The sequence below is a fragment of the Microtus pennsylvanicus genome, chromosome 5 (assembly GCF_037038515.1).
Source record: "Microtus pennsylvanicus isolate mMicPen1 chromosome 5, mMicPen1.hap1, whole genome shotgun sequence".
In the NCBI taxonomy this organism is placed as follows: domain Eukaryota; kingdom Metazoa; phylum Chordata; class Mammalia; order Rodentia; family Cricetidae; genus Microtus; species Microtus pennsylvanicus.
Genome location: NC_134583.1, coordinates 69,453,378 through 69,473,300, shown reverse-complemented (window position 1 = coordinate 69,473,300; position 19,923 = coordinate 69,453,378). Strand labels below are relative to the sequence as shown.

At 49.4% G+C, this 19,923-nt stretch overlaps 1 protein-coding gene across 2 annotated transcripts in view; it reads left to right on the top strand.

Annotated features, from left to right (window-relative positions):
• Rgs10 (regulator of G protein signaling 10) overlaps window positions 1–14,392 on the top strand; it is a 45,474-nt gene extending 31,082 nt beyond the window's left edge. For both annotated transcript variants that reach the window (XM_075972458.1, XM_075972457.1), the window contains exon 5: window positions 13,959–14,392. In XM_075972458.1, the coding sequence (XP_075828573.1) occupies window positions 13,959–14,105 (147 nt within the window). In that variant the 3' untranslated portion in view covers window positions 14,106–14,392. The remainder of the gene's footprint in view (window positions 1–13,958) is intronic.
• The last annotated feature ends 5,531 nt before the right edge of the window (window positions 14,393–19,923 follow it).

Genomic DNA, 19,923 nt, shown 5'->3' with positions numbered 1-19,923 from the left:
GAGTTCACAGATTAGACTAGACTGGCCAGCCAGGGATAACCTGTCTTTGCTTTCCCAGTACTGGGATTACAGATGCGTGTCACCCTGCCCAAGTTTTAGGTGGGTTCTGGGAGATTTGGAATGCTTGTGTGCCCAGCACTTGGTTAACTGAGCCATCCCTGGTTCTAAGTTCAAGGTCTCAGCCTCAGTCACAGCTTTGGCTTCACCATGACCACTGTGTGGCTAAGGCGAGCCTACCTGAATAGGCAGCCGACTTTTGCTTTCAGCCACTGTTACCAGAAAAGCTCCAGGTGGTCAACCACTCACTACATGTCCTCGTTCCGCGGCTCTCGGGGAGGATGGTGGTGCCGCGTGATTTTCGTGGGAGCTGAAAGCTCAGCAAACCATCTCAAGCTCCGATTAGATGACCCTGCATCCCTACACCCTTACGAGAGCCTCTTAGATCCTTTACCCAGTACCTGCTAACCTACACCCAGGGAGCAGGCAGGCAATGATATTAAACATTAACCACCGCACAGTGCTGCGGGGCCAGAACACACGGGGCCCATGTTTCCACACACCGCGGTATGGGCGAGCTTCTCTGTACTACAGGATGGTAACTTGACTGGTGAGCTAATGATGCTCACAAGACACCAAGCAGAAGCTAGCCATGGTCAGTCTATTGCATGAAGAGTGCACTGTGCACATCAGTGAGCATCTTAGTGGAGGCGAGAGAAGTGAAGGCTTAGCTCTTAATCTGAGAAAATCCCCTTTGGGATAAGGGGAGAGATGACTTCCGATTTAATTTATAAGTTTGGCTCATCTGTACGCCCAGTGGTGGCTGATCCCGAGAGGTGGAGGTTGTCCTGTGTGAAGCGGGAAGGAAGGCCACTTGGTTTCTTCCGTGACTGTGCTAAGAGCTATTTGTGATGCAAAGAAACCAGCTCCTGTCCATCCCCAAGGACCAAGATAAATGCTGAGAAGGAAACTCAACAGCCAAGAAATGGGCTTCAGGTGTCTCCTGGGGGTCTCTTGGTCCCTGGAGAGGCCAGAGTCCTGCAAGGCAGCAAATGATCCTGGGGCTGTGGGTTATTGGGGGGATTCTGAAATTTGGCTTTTTTTTTCTTTTAATCAGGTTAGGTTGGTTGCTCTAAGACAGTTCGATCTTGAAGGCTGGTCTGCTTGGCCCTGATGCCCAGCCCTGGCTATCCTGCCCGTCCTTTCTGGACTAGAGAGTACAGATGGCCCACTGTGGCCTTAGCTTCATAACCATGGACCAATTATTGGTCCTTGGCCTGGTGCCAGCCCTCCTCCCCATCCCTGTCTCAGGTCTTCACTTCCTGGATGCTGGACTCAGTCACGGTTATGACCACTATGTGGTAGATTGGCTCTTGGCGTGATTCCCATCCTGTCTCAGAGCCCACACAGGTTCTGTGTCTTAGTGTGGCTTCTGTGTCCCCACGTGTAAAATGGAGACTGTAGGCTAACGTGCTTCTCTTCCAGAAGGAACTTTGTACTGCTCCTTCCAACAGACCTGCGTGCAGCCAGAATGCCCTCATCCTTCGGTAGAGCCACTGTCTAATCAAGGTCAAACACAGCAACATGGCCTCCTCAGTGTGCCAGGTTCCTAGTCACAGCCTCGGCCGAGGAAGGAACCGAGTCTGGGCTCTCTGCTTCCCATCCTCTTCCTCCACGTTATTAGACAAGGGTAGACTGGTTCACCCCAGCTCCCCTGTTTCTGCACACAGGACCTTGGTCTGAGCTCCCCTGCACCACCATCACCCCTCCTTCTGGGCCGTGGTTGGCAATCAGAGCCAGGATGTACGCCATCTCTGTACGGGTACTGTTGACATTCGCTCCCAAAAATCAGACCCAGCCCAGAAATGAGCAGTTTCCAGGGTGGCCATGGATTTCTGTTCCAGAGGGGAGCAAAGGGGTTGCACACCCGTGTGGTCAGGTGTCTTCAGCAGGGTGGGACATGGAGGACTTTCAGACTGACCTTACAACTTTAAGATAAGAGACTCCTTGTCATGGCAGAAGTGCCATGAATTGTCACTGAACTTTGAATTTGAGCTTCACAGACTCCGGGAAAGGCTGGGTAGCCCACACTGAGACAGTATATTTTGCCCCATGCAGAGGGTCTTTCTGACTTGATTTCTGATCTTCTTGGGGTCCTGATCCCACCCTTGGCACATTTACATGCTTGTGAACTAGAAGTGATATCCAGATCAACAAAACCTTTCTAGTGGCCCAGTCATGCTTAGGGGACAAGGTCTGCCCTCTTCGGCTTGGTAATAGCCTGCTGTCTGCCAGCCACCTTCAGACCTCCTGGGTGCACCCGTTCCTTCCTTAGAAGAGGAAGACGGACTTCCATCTCACAGGGTGGGCACATCAGTTCTGTAGGTACAAGGAGAGAGGGAGAGAGGGAGAGGGAGGGAGGAAGGGAGAAAGGGAGGGAGGAAGGGATGACGGGGAGGGAGGGAAGGAGGGAGAATGCTCAGCAAAATCCCATTAGCAAACTTCATGTTACATTGAAAGATTTTGTTTTTCCCTCCTTATGCGGGTTGAAGTGACCTGGAAGCGGGGTAGGTATTTCCTTTAGCCCTTCTCATGCACTTGATTTTGAGGTGATCAAATATTTATCAGGTCAAAATACAGTGGATGGAGGCAGCGGATTAACCTGGAATCACTGCTCGGAGGCTGAGAGCTTCTGGCAGGTTCCTCCCCTAGAACAGCATGTTGGGAACTACAAGTGTGTTTTTGGTTTTGTTTTTTTTTCCTCCTTGAAGCTCCATCCGGGACTTGAGGAGGCATGGTGGGCATCTGGGTAAAACAGGGATGCTGCGCTGGAAGGCAAGGGGCAAGGCACAGTTGCGCAGGCGCAGGACGTAGCAGGGAATCCCAGGCAACGGGAGGGGGGAGGGGCTAAACAGTTTATAGCGCAGGTGTGCAGATGTGGGGCCTGAAGACCAGAAAGCCTTGCTAAGCCACATCTGTCTCGAAAAAAAAAAAATCCCCGCAGCAGCCCAGCTGCCTACTCACAGTTTCTGCCTTGCCCACTGGGGACAAATCCCTCCTGGGCTGTGCTCGGAGGCCACTTCCGCCTCTTCCTTCCCCTGTCTGAGTTGTCTAGAATTCTGACCACATTGTTTAGGTCCGGGTCAGCTGTGCTGGTGGGGTCAGCTTTGCTTGTCAGAGCTCCGGCTTCATAGAACCAACTAGGGTTCTGGGGCCCAGCTAGTCTCTGCTGAGGATGAAGCTCCTTGGCCGTGAACCGCTGTCTTCAGGCGTGGTAGCCGTTTCCTAGTGTCGTACTAACTGCCGATCTCATGTTTTTAAACAGCAAAAACTTCTTGCACAACTAGACTAGGAGCCTAGAACCATCTGTGGGCAGGGTCTGGGCTCCTGAGGAAGGCTCTAGAAGAAGGAACTTGCCTTCCCCTTCCAGCTTCTGGTCAGTTCCTTGTCTTCCTTGGAGTCTGTAGACTGTGACCCTGTCACCTCTGTCTCTGTCACTCTCATCAGATGGCTTCCTCCTTTCCTTCTACACCTGTCCGATGTCCCGTGCTGGAATCCTCCCTTACAGCCCTCCAGGATGTGACTGTGTCTGGAGACAGGGTAATTACGTTAAATCAGGTCACACCGGTGGGCCCTGATCCGAAGTGACAAGTGTTTGGTTGTTTTAAGGGGTTATGCTTATGTGCGTGACAACATGCGTGTGGAGGTCAGAGGACAAATTGAGGAGCTGGTTCTCTCCTCCGACGCTGATGTGAATTATGGAAATCAAACTCAGGTTCCCAGGCCCTCTGGGCAAGCCCGCTCACCCGCTGAGCCATCTTGCTGGCCCCTGATGGGTGTTCTCTTAGGGCATACATGGGGGACAGCCATGAGACACACAGAGAGGAGCCCTGGAAGAAGTCAGCCTGCTGGTAGCTTGACCTCAGATTCTGGCCTCCGGAACGCTGAGGGAAAGTTGTCCATGGTTCTGTTTTGCCAGACAGAGCTGAGCAGCCCTCATCATCCTGCCAAGCCCTAGCCCTAAGTCCTGTTTCCTCTGCTGTGAGACCACAGTCCCCAGGGCATTGTCATGGTTTCGGGGGAGAGTGCTCTGTCGGATGACTGGAGTAGTCTGTGGCCCCAGATCTCTCAGCCATGTTGGTCCTCACTTGACGGTCTGCTGAACACACAGGAAACATGCTAGGCTCCGACACGGCCATTTGTCCTGCGATAGCCAGTGAAGGATCTGGAGTCAACTTCCTCGTGTTCTCTGTCACCCTGCTGCATCTCACAAACGAGGGGCTCCATTGTGGAAACTCTTGGGGCCCAACACTCTCATGCCCATGCCAGGGGGCCGTTGTCAGTAGCAGCGGGAAGCTGGCCCATGGACTCCCTGCAGAGCCACAGAGCTGTGAACATCCAGGAAGATGAAGTCTTCCTGGGCCTGCTGCCCACAGCTGCTTCCTAGTTCCCCCAGCACCCAGAGGTGATGAAAGCCAGACATCCGGAAACCACAGCCTAAGGACTTCGGGTCTGACTGGGTATTTCACACCTGCCCACTGCAGGGAATGGCCCTGTGCTCTTGTTAAATCATTTGTGGCCGGGCCGGCAAGATGACTCAGCAGGAGAGAGCATTTGTCCACAAATCTAAGTTTGCTACTTGGATTCTATGGTAGAAGAAGAGAACCAACCCCTAAAAGCTGCCCACTGAGTCCTCTGACTTACGTACGTGTGCGCTGTGCTCACATTCCTCCTGCCCCCAACCCACAATAATAATAAATCCCCACAAAAAGATTTATTTTATTATTTTATATCTATGTATATTTTGCCTGCTTATATGTCTAGGCACCACATGCATGCCCGGTGTCCTGGTTGTAACACCCGATTTGGTGTTACACCCTCGGTACAGTTCGCGCGCCACTGTACCGAACGCGAGTCGGGCAAGGGCCTGGAGATTGAAAAGAAGACACAGAGAGACCAGGGTCATTCGGAAGGAGATCAGCCGAATGCCACTTTATTCAGCGTTGGGGGAGTTTTTATCTACCTGACTGCAGCACAAGGATCTCCGCCCAGGCAGGTAGGAAATTACCATATTATCAATGGAGTGAATGCCCTGCAGCTAACCACCAGGCGGGGCAGGCATAGCACAGAAACACACAGGAAGCTTAGTAAGTTGATCATAAACTGTCCCCACAAATGCACCACAGGAATAAGGGAGACCAGGGCCCTACAGGTCCCCCCTTTGTATAAATTATGACTAGGCCTGTCTTGGGTGGCATTGGACGTCAGGCAATACCCCTTACCCGTCATGGGAAAGCATCCAGGTCAAAACATATTTCCTGTCTTAGGTTGAGGCAGCCCCCCAAAAGCCTTTCCCGTCTTTGGCTCACTAGTCATCCATCACCGAGTTCAGCCAGATTTGTGCTGAAAGATTCTCTGGGGCAATAGCTAAGGGGACTTGCCACGTGGCAACATTGACCTGAGCTTGCCTTTGGCTCTGGCATCATGACCATGAAGATGATGCTCCAGCATATGTAAGCATCCCTTAAGGAGACTGTGCTTGCTCAATCCTTAATAATTCTGCCCAAATTGGAGCCCTTTAAGTAAGGTCTCAGCGCTGGTGAAAATAACCCTGGTATAGCTAATAATTTTAAGAGCCAATTAGTAAATTGTACACCTCAGGGTCCGTAAACAACAGCAATAAGCTTATTACTGTAACATCTAGCAGTGGTCTTTAACCACAACCAAGAGCAAAATTAGCTCAATTTGAATGGCTACGGCATTTGCAACCTGCCCTGAGAAGGTATCCTTTGTGCTAGCAGGAAGCAACTGACTGACTAAAGAAAAATCCAGCAGCTTTAGCTGCTATGGCAGCAACAGCTGTGGCTGCCGATATTATGGGATGGGTAGATAGGTAGACGGGCGAGGAACAATCCTTGGCACTCGGACCACCATAGCCAGCTCCTCAGGAAACCCGCAACTCTTCAGTTGACAAGCCAGAATCTCCTTGATCTCTCGGCTCTGTCCTGTCTTCAGGCTTCTGGACAGGAAAATCCACAGCACGCACCAGCCGCTCAGGTACCCATATTGGATTGTCAGCATCCTGCGGGAAAACACAAACAGCCCCTCTTCCCCACACCAGTACAGGATCTGGACCATGCCAGGTGCCATCTGATAGATTCTTCCATTTGACATGAGGCATCCCGGAAGAATCTGGCCGCCAATGCCTGTCAGCGGCAGTATGAGATTGAGCATCAACAGTCAAAAAATTTAAAATGTATAAAATAAAAGATAAATGATCTCTGGGGGTGGAACCATATTCCCCCTTTTTTGTTTTATGCAAATAGGCTTTGAGAGTACGATGCGCTCGCTCCACTATAGCTTGTCCTTGAGGATTATAAGGTATACCCGTTTTGTGAGAAATTGAAAACTCAGAACAAAATTTGGCAAAGCCAGTGCTAGTATAGGCTGGTCCATTATCAGTTTTTACAGTTTTAGGAACTCCCATGTAGGCAAAAGCCTGGAGACAATGACTTTTTACATCTCGTAATCTTTCTCCTGTGTGAGCTGAGGCAAAAATGAGATGAGAATATGTATCCACGGTTACGTGAACATATTGCATGCGCCCAAAAGAAGGAACATGGGTGATATCCATTTGCCATAAATGATTAGGGGCAAGCCCACGAGGATTAACTCCCAAATGGGGAACAGTTAAAAGTTCTGTACACAGAGAGCACTTTTTAACAATATTAGTGGCTTGCTCTCGAGATATCTTAAAATGAAATCTTAAAGATCCAGCATTGAGATGAAAACGATTATGAGCTTTTTCTGCAGCTTCATAAGATTCCTGACTAACTACATAAATCTGACGAGTAAGCTGATCAGCCAAAGCGTTTCCCTCACTCAAAGGACCAGGGAGGTCAGTATGAGCCCGCAAATGCCCTACGTAAATGGGTACAGATCGGGCCCAAAGCAAAGTTTGAATAGCCAATAACTGCATCTGGACTCGAGATACAGAGGCAATATAAGCTGCAGTTTCCAACGGTGCAAGAATTTTGCTTATATAACCAAGTTATTTCTGCCTGGGTATAAGGTGTAATAACCTTATCAGGTAACATTCCAAAAGTTTGCAAACTAAGCTTATATCCTTTCTGAATAACACGTAGCACAGCTGATGGATAAGAGATAACAATTTTTACAGGCGACACATGTTCATGCACCCACAGGATGGGTCCTTGCTGCCAAAAAACTCCAGTAGGATTATGCTTGGAGGGGAAAATTATCAACAGCAGTGGCTGACTATAGTCAATATAGTTAATATGAGCAGAGGCAAGCTTTTCTTCAATTAGAGTAATACATTGCCTTGCTTTGAGGTGTTAACTCACGAAAGGAGGTTGGGTCTGGATTCCCCTGCAGAATGTCAAAAAGTGGTTTTAAGTCTCCAGTAGGAATTCCCAGACTGGGCCGGACCCAATTTAGGTCTCCAAGCAACTTTTGAAAATCATTCAAAGTTCGTAGTCTATCTAGGCGAAGAGTAACCTTCTGCGGTTTTACTCCTGTCTGCAACAGCTGATGCCCCAAGTATTGATATGGAAACTGTTGTTGTACCTTTTCGGAAGCAATAACTAACCCAGCATGTGCTAGGCATTCTTGCAAGTCAGCAAAAGCCTCAAGGACTACTTTTGGGTCCTGTCCAGCTAATAGGATGTCATCCAAATAATGACTTATATACAGTTGAGAATATTTATACCTAATAGGGGCAATAACCCGTGCCACAAACATTTGGCAAATTACAGAACTATTGGCCATACCCTGGGGCAATGTTACCCATTGGTAGCGCTTGTATGGTTCTTTGAAATTTATAGAAGGTACACTAAAAGCAAATTTATCAGAGTCTTTTGGATGCAAGGGAATGGTGAAAAAACAATCCTTCAGGTCAATAACTAAAAGATAATATCCTGCAGGAATACCCACAGGCTGAGGCAACCCAGGTTGAGTTGCCCCCATAATTTCCATGCAATCATTTACTGCTCTAAGATCTTGCAATAACCTCCATTTACCAGACTTTTTCTTAATAACAAAGATAGGGGTATTCCAGGGAGAAGTGGATGGCACTATGTGTCCTGCTTCTAGCTGTTCCTGGACTAGAGTACGAGCAGCCTGTAATTTTTCTTTACTCAGGGGCCATTGCGCTATCCAAACAGGTTTTTCAGTTTTCCATTTTATAGGAATGCTTTCTGGCTGCTCTGCAATGGCCCCTAGGAAAAATTTCCTAACCCTGCACGCTGTCCAGGTGACTGTTGTATTATTTTCTTGTCTGCTAAAATCTGCACATCCCCCTGCAGATTTTTGCCCAAACCCTGACCAGGGACAAAGCCCTGCTTCAATAGCATACGCTGCACAGGTTCAGTGGTCAGAACTGCTCCCATAGCTTGCAAAACATCTCTTCCCCACAAATTAAGAGGAAGGTGTTCCAGGACAAATGGTTTAAAAATGCCTTTATGGCCTTCTTCGTCCTCCCAATCTAAATACTGAGTACTGCACTCTGGAGAACTGGCCGTTCCTACTCCCTGCAAGGTTGTAGAGGCTGGCTGTAGAGGCCAGGATGCAGGCCAGTGCCTTTTAGCAATCACTGAAGAATCAGCCCCTGTATCAGGAAGGCCTTGGAACCTTTTCCCATTGACTATTAAAGTAAGAGTGGGGCGATTCTCTAAACTAGAAACCCAATAAGCTCCAGGGGATCCTGTGGAGCCAAATCCCTTGTCCCCTCGTTCTTGTTTAAAGAAAGGATTAGTAGAGCGAAACATGGGCAAAAGCACTAATTGAGCTATTCTCGCTCCTTGAGGGATGACAAGGACTCCCATACCAGCTTCAATCATAATTTTAATTTCTCCAGTAAAATCACAGTCTATAATTCCTGGTAAAATTTTGATTCCCTTGAGCGCAGAACTACTTCTACCCAAAACTATACCTACTGAACCCCTTGGGATAGGTCCAAATACTCCAGTCCCCAAGGCTTGCACACCCATTTGTGGGGTCAACACTACTCGGGCGGAGGTACAGAGATCTAGTCCTGCACTTCCTGAGGTGCCTCGTACAAGGTCGCTGACAGTGAGGCATTTCTCTGAGGAATGAATCTGATGGGAGCTCCTGCTCCACTCATGGCCCCGTACACTTGTGTTTTGGGGGCCCGGGGCAGGCCCCTCCCCCCGTTTTTTGACCTGGGGATAAGATTTCCTTGACTGTCCGTCTTAGAGTGACAGGTGTTGGCCCAGTGGACTCCCTTTTGGCATTTTGGGCAAACACCTGGATTCCTTCTAGGCTGATTAATTGCTCCTTTGCCAGCAGGGCAGTTCCTTTTGAGATGTCCTGACCTTCCGCATAGAAAACAATTCCTAGGCCTAGCTCCACCCTGGCCTTCCTTGAGGGCAGAAACAATGACCTGGCCCATCACGTGGGTGCCATCAATGTCTCTGCATAATCTGATAAAATCATTCAAATCTCCATCTCTATGGGGGCGTAAGACTTGCTGACAGAACTTGTTTGCATTTTCGAAGGCCAAATGTTTAACGACTGGCATAGCTGAATCCACATCCCCAAAAATGCGGCTTCCCACCTGTAGAAGGCGGTCAATGAATTCAGAATAAGGTTCTGAAGATCCTTGAAGGATCTTTGAAAGCTGTTCTCGTGATCCTTTGTTAGGTAAAGTTTTCCAAGCTTTAACGGCTGCTGCAGCTATCTGAGCATAAATTGCAGGATCATAAGCAATCTGTGCTTCTAAGCTAGCATATTGTCCTTCCCCAGTTAACATGTCAAGGTTATTCTGAGGGAAACCTGCTTCAGCATTTTTGCCCGCAGTCTTTTTGCAATTTTCCTGCATTTCACCTCTCCGTAACAAATAATCTCCCCCTGAAAGACAAGCCCTGCAAAGCTGCATCCAGTCACTGGGTATAAGGTTGAGGTCTGCAAAGGATTCCAATAAAGCTACCGTGAAAGGAGCATGAGCTCCATAGTCTACAACTGCTTCTTTCAACTGCTTAATATCCTTAAAAGCCAGAGGGTTATGTTGCCTGGTCCTCTGTCCCTGTTGATCAATCTTTTCCACAACAGGATAAATCTGCTTCTCTCCACTTAGATAATTTAACCTGTCCCGGATCTCTCGGATTTCTGCCTCTAAGTCCATAGGGGCAGAAGCAGTAGTGCAAGGATTATGCGGAGGCGGTCTCATGGAGACATCTCCGTTTGCTTCCTTCCTTTCCTCCTTTTCTAACTTCTTTTTTATCAGTGCGATCTCCTTTTCTAAAATTTCTTCTTCTTCTATATCCTTTCTAATACTTCCTGTTCCTAAAACTTCCTGTTCCTCAAAACTCTTAATAGAACTCACAGATTCTACTTCCTGAATCTCCTCAAGGGTTTTGTTTAAACTCTCTAATTGCTCTCTCACTTTAACATCATCACTGAGAAGAGCATCTCTGACCAAGCGCCATAGTGAAAATATCGCCACGGGGAATTCTTGTGGCCCTCGCTCTTTCAGTGCATTTTGAAGATCAGCCTTTACCTGCTCCCAATCAGTAATATTAAAACCCCCTGCATGTAGGAACCAGGGACTAAACTCTAAAACTGTCTTAATGATCTCCTCTGCTGTCTCAACTTTAATACCGGTGCCTTTATTTTCCAAAAGACCTAACAACTGGCCTGTTAACCGGCCCTTTAACACAGGAACAGAATAACTTGCACCCATAACCAATACACCCTCGCCGCACAATTTCTTACCTGCTGGCCAGCCTTCCCGAGGGCGACCTCTCAGGGATCCCTACTTCCCGATCTCGCAGATGGGTCTAGTTGCCGATGATCATCCCAGCGGTGCCTCCAATTGTAACACCCGATTTGGTGTTACACCCTCGGTACAGTTCGCGCGCCACTGTACCGAACGCGAGTCGGGCAAGGGCCTGGAGATTGAAAAGAAGACACAGAGAGACCAGGGTCATTCGGAAGGAGATCAGCCGAATGCCACTTTATTCAGCGTTGGGGGAGTTTTTATCTACCTGACTGCAGCACAAGGATCTCCGCCCAGGCAGGTAGGAAATTACCATATTATCAATGGAGTGAATGCCCTGCAGCTAACCACCAGGCGGGGCAGGCATAGCACAGAAACACACAGGAAGCTTAGTAAGTTGATCATAAACTGTCCCCACAAATGCACCACAGGAATAAGGGAGACCAGGGCCCTACACTGGTGTCCTGAGAAGTCAGAAAAGGGCATCAGATCCCCTGGGACTGGAGTTACAGGTGGTAATTCCATTGTGAGTTACCATGTGGGTGCTGGGAATCGAACGTGGGTCCTCTGCAAGAGCAACAAGTGTTCTTAATTGCTAAGCCGCCTCTCCCAGAGCCGAGTGAGCAGAGTCTCTGGGGCTGTTGGGTACTATCCCCAAATGAAGCAGCCTTCCGGATTCAGCCTCTCACCTCGGCACACCCTGGGTGCCTCTAACACACCCCTTCTCTTCTCTCTGAAGTGTGAGCTTCAGAGTCGCAGACGACAAACAGGATACTCCTCTCCCAGCCACAGAGACTTCAGAGGAGAGGCCCTACCCCTGCTACTGGTGCTGCCTGGGTTTGCTGGGGACCTGGGGGAAGTGACGGGGGTATAGGACTGCATGCCCGGAAAGGCCTTCACAGAACTGGCTCCCTCAGGCACACTCAGAGCCAGGCGGGCACCTGTTAGACCCCCTGGGAATCCATGTACCTGAAGGGCAGAAGGGTACCCAGTGGTGGAGGGCATTGATACCTGCTTAGCACGTTTGTGGGAAACCTAGAGAGGAGAATGAAGTTTCTTATCCCCTGCCTCCTCCCTCTGCTGTTGATTATTGTCTTGATTTCTGGGGTGTTATATTTTCATAAAAAGTGATGTATCCAAACCTTAACTAGTTATGCTCTCTTCAAAATTACAAAATTGGCACCAAATAGGTAAACTGCAGAGCTTGGTAGGAATGGAATGGCCCAGGGGAATGGTGGGCACAGGGTGGACACTGTGAGCAGCGCAATGTGCCCAGTGTTTCCTGGGTGTGGTCTCTGCAAAATGGGTGATTTGGTTCTCACTCAGCCCTGCTGAGAACGTGAAGGTGAAAGACAAAACGTTACCATCCCTTCCCTGGGCACCTCCCGCCTTCCAAGCAGATATCCCGAGGCCTCAGCCCCTGCTTGTGTTGGGAGAAGGCAGGTTTAAAAGACATCAGGATTTTACCACCCACTTGGCAACCCTGCCTGGTAGTGAGTGGCATTCTGGAACTTTCTATTCAGTCAAGTCTGAGCTGCTATACAGGAAAGCACCTTGGTGTGCCTCATGGCTCTTTAATCTCAAGGTAAGAGCCAGCCAGCCAGACACACACACACACACACACACACACACACACAGAGAGAGAGAGAGAGAGAGAGAGAGAGAGAGAGAGAGAGAGAATCACAGAGCTAGTCTCTCTCTCTCTCTCTCTCTCTCTCTCTCTCTCTCTCTCACACACACACACACACACACACACAGAGGGAGAGGGGGGCGGGAGAGAGAGCGAGAGAGAATGTCTTGAAAAGATGAGTCTACACCAGCAGAAAAATGTGTCCTTCCTTCCTTTCCCTCTCATGTTACAGGGCGAGGGGAGGTGAGCAGGAATGGGTCCAGGGAGTGTGGCCCACAGACAGGGGGCTTCTATGTGGGGCCTCCGCACAGCGCATGTGCGGTGCCAGTAGGCGCCGCTCCGTCTAGTCCCAAGGACTCAGCCCCACCGTACCTCAGAACCCCTGCGTTCCAGAGACCACAGCCTGCCTGGTTGACAGGGGTCTGCTCTGCTGCTGGCTTCTGTGTTCTCTGCAACTGAGAGCTGGTCCTGCAGCCTCTCCTCATGCAGACTGTGTGAGCAGCCCCTCCCCTCCATGAGACATGCTCCCTTTGTCTTGGCATGGCAATAGGTTTGAGCTCTCCAACACCAAACCTTCTGGGTCCTAATATGAGGCTTCAAAAAGAGTTTTTGTTTTCCAGACAAGTCTCATGTAGCTCAGGCTGAATTCCACTCACTATGTAGCCGAGGCTGAGCTTGAACTCCTGAGTGGTGGCGTGTGCCACCATACATGGCCAGTGAAGATTCTTAAAGGGCCATTTGAGGCAAAGGCGTGACTCAGGCGGTGTGCATCTGTACTTCCATGGAAAATAAAGATGTATTTGTGCATGTGATTCTCTGGAGCCCATTGAGACTGTTACGTGATGACCAAAAGTGTCCAGGGTGTTTGCCTTGTCCAGCACAGCCCTACCCTAGAGTTCTTGTTGTTATTATCAGTGTGTGTATGTGTAATGTGTGTGTCAGTGTGGGCATGTGCATGCCATCAGCATGTGTGTGGAGGTCGGAGGACAACTTTTGGAAGTCAGTTCTCTCTCCACTGTGGGTCTTGGGGATGGAAGTCAGGTCATCAGACTTGCATGGCAAGTACTTTTACTTACTGAGGGATTTCATGGGGCCTGTACTAGCATGTGTTGTGTGTGTGTGCGTGTGTCTGTGTGTATGTGTGTCGTGTCTGTGTGTGTATCTGTGTGTATATTGTGTGTATGTGTCTGTGTGTATATGTGTGTGTCTGTGTCTCTGTGTATGTATGTGCATGTGTGTATGCATCTGTGTGTATATGTGTGTATGTGTCTGTGTGTATATGTATGTGTCTGTGTCTCTGTGTATGTATGTGCATGTGTGTATGCATCTGTGTGTATATGTGTGTCTCTGTGTGTATATGTGCGTGTGTGTATATCTGTGTGTATATGAGTATCTGTGTGTGTATATGCATGTGTGTATGTGTCTGTGTGTATATGTGTGTGTGTGTGTGTGTATGTCTGTGCTCACACGCATGCTTGAGGGTGTGTTACTCTTTGGCCTGTGGTAGGTGTCTGACACGGTGATTCCTGGTCTGAGTTTGTGGTGGCCCTCAGACTCTTTCTCTTTCCTCTTTAGATCTTCAATCTCATGAAGTATGACAGCTACAGCCGCTTCTTGAAGTCTGACTTGTTTTTGAAACACAAGAGGACGGAGGAAGAGGAAGAAGATCCTCCCGATGCTCAAACCGCAGCTAAACGAGCCTCCAGAATTTACAACACATGAGCCCCCGAGAGCCAGAGGAGCAGAGGGATGGACTCTTGGAACTGTGCAGGGTTGTCATCGCTTGTCGTGTGTGAGGACTGAAGTGTGCCAGACCTTCCCGTGGGATATGTGTATTTTATTACATATTTGACCAGTAACTTTTGCATGATGACTAATCTTCCATTAAAAACAAAGTAGCTTTGAAGTTTCAGTTCACAAAACAAACGAGATTCCGCCAACACTGGACACTCAGAGCATTTTAATCCTAATTAAATTTCCTGTGAGGCCACAGGTGAAGCCTTTCACTACTTCCGCTTTGTGAGCCTTCGTCCCGCCTCTCTGGCCTGGGTTGTGTGTCTCCATAGACTCTGTTGGCAAACGCAGGAGCGGTGGGCATTGCTTGCTGATTGCTTTGGGGTTAAATAGTTCTTGAGAGAAGTTCAGAGATGTCTAAAGCAAATCTCCGACAGCTGCTAAGGATTGATTGACAGGACTTGAGAGCTAGCATTGGCAAAGGGCCATTATTTTCTCATATGGGGTCCCTTGATTTCACACAACACACATTTAAAGTTCATTTTCACAGAAACACTGTCTCGGCCAAGGGAAAAAACAAAAGAGAAATTGTTCAGAGGTGATGGCTGCTCGTGGTGGTCTCCAGTGGGACCCCAGCCCAAGATGTGCTGACCTGGGGTTGATGGGATGTTCCCGCTTTCCCTTTGACTACCTAGAGGCAGATCAACCCTGTACCTTCTTCTCAAAATGCCTTTCTGCATTTGTGAACTCTGGCTTCACATTCCAATGAGGGGAAAGAAGTGCTGTCTGCATGTGTCCAAGGCCAGCCTGGTCAACATATGAAGTCTGCTGCAGCTGGGTGGAGAGGCTGGGAATGACCAGCTACCCCTCTTTTACAGTGGAGCCCAGCAGGGCCCCAGATCAGACTCAGCTTCCTTCAGCTAGTGTCCACACCTCTTTCAGGGCTCAACACCGTTGCTAGACTGTCTCCAGCATGCTTGCTAGCTCTCATTGGTACCCACAATGAGCCTCTGCTGCTATGGGCCTTCCGGAATCAGGCTTTATTGTTTGCAAAACCCCCTGCCATTGAGGTGACTGTGCAACTTACTGCTTAAACAAGGACACTTGAGAGACAATGTGAGGTACATTTTAAAATATGATGGGCAGGCATGTTGTAATCCCAGCTCTTGGGAGGCAGAGGTGGGTCCATCTCAGTGAGTTCAAGGTCAGCCTGGTCAACATATAAAGTTCAGGCCAGCCAGGGATACATAATGAGAATTTGTCTCATGAGATAGTCAAGAGCTGGAGAGGTGGTTCAGTGGTTAAGAGCCCTTGCAGCTCTCCCAAAACACCTGGGGTCAGTTCCTAACATCTGCATGGTAGCCTACAACTATTTGTAACTCCAGTTGCAAGGGATCCAGTGCCCTCTTCTGGCCTCTGTGGGAACTGCAAGCGCATGGTGCACATATATCCATGCAGGCAAAACACTCATACACATAAAATAAAAGCAAATCTTAAATAAAATAAAAATATTCAAAAAATACAAACCCAAAAAGAATTATAGTGTCCTGACATCTCTGATAAAGCATGAACACGGATTCCCTGATGATGACCTTCTGATGACCTTGCCCTATCTGGACTCCCTAGTCTGCTGGCTGCTTCCTGTCCTTTCCTCTGGGTCTTGGAGAAGGAGTGGCCTTTGGGGAACAATTCCCTGCTGAAGAAAGAGCAACCACTGAGTATCTGCTGACAACTACGAACCCAGGACGTTGCACACCCCTCAGGCACACGTCTCCAATGTGTCTTCTCCGCCATGACAATGAGAATGACCCTAAGCTTCCTTTTACCAAAGCCACATGGTCACTGAGCAGAGTGGATCAGCACATTCTAAAGAGTAAAGGTTAACAATGCAGGTCCTCCAGTCCACCTTTGCTTGGCTGGCCAGAGGGATGGGGAGATCAAGGGTATGCAGGGATCGGAGTATGCAGGGATCAGGGCTATGCAGGGGATCATGGGTATGCAGGGGATCAGGGCTATGCAGGGGATCAGGGTATGCAGGGATCAGGGCTATACAAGGATGGGGGGGATGCAGGGATTGGAGTATGCAGGAATCAGGGCTATGCAGGGGATCAGAGACATGCAGGGGATCAGGGCTATGCAGGGATCAGGGGACCCTCTATATCACTGTGGACGCAAGGGGCCAGGCTAGCAACTTTCAGAAAACCCACCAAGGGCAGAGACCAGAGTGGCTGGAGGCCTCCCTCTGACTTTTCCTCTTACACCACTGGGTTCAGAGGCTGTGTCAGAAGGAACTAAATGGAATAAAGGGACAAACAAAGAGTCCATAAACTGTCCATAAGAGGAAAAGTGCCCTCTCTCGTTCCCTCTCTCTTTATTTCTTAACCACCAGAATCTTAGGTACTTATAGAATCTGGTACCTAGAGAAGCAATTGCAATGAGATTAAAATGTAGGGTCCCAAATAAATGTTTCTATCCAGCCCCTCACTTTTTTCCTTGTGTCTGTCTGTCCAGTCCATACACCTACCAACCCACTTGTCCATCATCCTTGCATCCATCAAACATCCACTCACCCACCCATCACCCCTCCTCCCCCTCCATCTATCCAGCATCCATCAAACATCCACTCACCCACCCATCACCCCTCCTCCCCCTCCATCCATCCAGCATCCATCTACTTACCCACCCATCACCCACTCTCCATCCATCCTTCCAGCATCCATCTACTCAGCCGCCCATCGTGGTCCATTCATCCACCCACGGATTAGTATCTAAGCTAATTCTGCCGTGTTCTGAGGATTACTAGACACCAGGACTGAAGTGTGTGTGTGGAAACAGAAGAATAAACAACTGTGACAAGTCACACACCATCGAAATTTATAGATGAAGTTTTATTATTATTAAGGTCTAGCGAGCCTAGCAAGCCAGGAGACAGTTCCTATTTTAGAGACTTGGTTGATCTCACTTCCTAACAGGGGGTTATGCAGTCACTCAGGTCCGTGTGGGGCTGGTTGCTCAAGGGTGCTGATGGGAGGCAGAACAAAGGGCGGCATGGAGTGGGCCCTTCTTGTCATTTCCTGGATAAGGCGAGCAAGGCCAGGATGTTTGGGATTGGCCAGTATGCTCCTGGATATGGCTGTCCCCAGATACCTTGTACCTGGCTGTGGGGCCGTAAGGGTAGGTGGACCGTGGCCCAGCATGGAAGAGCCTGAGAAAAGTATAGTCTAGTTGGTGTATTCTAAACGTGGCTGCTTTGTGTATGAAGGGATACAGTCCAGTGACTTATGGCTTAGAACTTGGCTGGCTCTGGGGGGAACATCCTCTCCAGTGTCAGCAAGGTCCCAGATGTCACGGCAGCAGAATAAAAAGACATGCTCCGTCCAGTGGTCTCCAGGGACCTCAGCACTCAGCCTGCAGGCCACGGGTGCATTTTGCTGTCTTTGCCTGGGCATCTGTTTAAAATCTCACTACGCCAATACCTCAGGCAGATAATGGCATCAGCTCCTGTAGCCCACAGGCTCTCTCTGGCCCATGTTGCTGTCACCCTGTCTCAGGCCACTCACCGGCCTCTGTTACCAGCTCGTTCTCAGTGTGCACCCTCATCTCCATTTCCCACCTGCAGAGAGTACAGCCCAGGGGACCTTTTTCTCTGACTTTACGGTCACTCGATCCTCTTCCCTATGTGCTCCGCTGCCCTGCCTGGCTTTCTGAGAGTAAGCCACAGAGCTTTTCTCCCTGGGGGTTCTGCACTGTCTGCCTTCTTTTCATTGTTAAAATTATGCTCGCTCTCTCTCTCTCTCTCTCTCTCTCTCTCTCTCTCTCTCTCTCTCTCTCTCATGTGTAGGTCAGAGGACAATTTGCAAGAGTTGGTTCCCACCTCCCACCACCTGGGTCCTGGATTTGAGCGCGGGTGGTCATGGCAGGGAGTGCCCTGTCTAAGGAGCCATCTCACATCCCTGTTGTGCCTTCTCTATGGGGGACTCCTCTCTAGAGGCGACAGGAACCACTGGGGCTCTTTCTCTTAGCCTCCTACCCGAAGAGATTTGGGGTGAGGTCACCAGATCGAATAGTAAATACAAAGGCACACTTGTGAGGGGGGGATCTGAGGCTGGAGCCACACCTGTCTTCCGACCCAGCTCCCCTTTGGCCCACGCCCTTAACGGACAGAACCTTTGCAAGGCCACGCGCTGGGGTGAATGCTGGTCTTTAAGCAAGCAGGCTCATTTCTCACCCAGCAGGTATTAAATGAGCACCAACTAGTCACATCCTGGGCTGCGGGTCCTCTGTGGGGGAGTGGCTGCCATATTAATAGCCCGGGGAAAGTGCTGCATGAATCCTGCCTTGGGGAAGCAGCTGGGCAGGTGGTGATGTGATGGTCCCAAAGAGGAACGGATGGATGGGACTGCCCGATTGTGCTCAGTCCTGAGGCTCACAGGCTAGGTTGTACTGGGGGTGCTAGTCTGCAACAGGCAATAGTGGGTGAGCTCTGTTCTTCTGGGGGTGAGCTTTCATTTCAGCCTCGGAGGAGAAGAGCTGGGCCTGAGCTAAGCTTCTTCCGATGGCCGTGGTGACTGGGCCACGGACATGTATTGTGTCATGTGTCAAAGAGTTAGAAGCTGATTAATTGACAGCCAGCACCCAGGCCCCAGCTCTGCCTTGGGGAGGACTCTTTGTTTATAAGCTCTGCAAACTATCCGGCGAGCACAGTCCGGGTTCACATCCGCTACTGTTTACTTTCATTTTGCCTGTGGTTGCTCATTTGTTTAAGTGTGCTCCATGGTCGTGTACCGTCAGCTTCCAGGGATTCTGTTCTCAATTGTCTTTCTCCACAAGGTTAGCCCTGTGCAAGGCAGCGAGAGCTATAAAGAGGCCGATGGCTAGCAAGGGCACGAAGAAACTTCACTGCTGAAATCAGCGCCAACCCTTGAGCAGGCACGGTGACCTCTCACAGGATTCCCACCCAGACTGCCAGTCCAGAGTCACAGGGAAAGCTGTAGGAGCCTGTGGGCGAGGGCCTTGCAGGTGGTACCTGCTGGAGGCTGGGCTGGAGGGGTGGTCCCAAAGCTGCAGCCACCGGGAGAAAGGTGGCCTTTTCAGACTCTCACAAAGCCAGACAGAGGCGGCTGGGTGTTCACAGCATCTTTTCTTTCCCACATACCACTCACCTTGAGTTCTGAGGGTTTTTTTGGGGTGTATGTGTTTATGTGTGCATGCATGTGTGGAGTGGAGGAAGTTAGAATTAAATTCTGCCTCAATTGTTCCCCACATTGTCTTTTTTGTCCCTGCCTCCCCTGCTCTAGGGTTGCAGGTACAGCCACCATGTCTGGCATTTGTGTGCGTGCTGAGGATCTGAACTCAGGTCCTCATGCTTGCATGGCAAACACTTTACCCACTGAACTGTCTCCACAGCTCAAGGTTTTTTTGTTTTTTGTTTTTTCCTTTACTCTTTGGGGTCTGCCATCCAGCTCCCAAATAAATACACAGAAACTTATTCTTACTTATGGATGCCCAGCCTTAGCTTGGCTTGTTTCTACCCAGCTGTTGTAACTTAAATTATCTTGTATCTCTTCTACCTTTTGCCTCTGGGCATTTTGCCTTTCTTCATTCTATATATCTTTCTTTCCATCTTGCTTCAGGGCTGGCTGGGTGGCTGGTCCCTGGTGTCTTCCTCCTTTTCTCTCTTTTTTTGCTCCTCCCTCCTCTCTTCTTCTCTCTTTCTTGAGTCTAGATTTCTCCTTCTATTTATCCTCTCTGCCTGGCAGCCCCGCCTATTCCTCTCCTGCCTAGCTATTGACCAGTCAGCTCTTTA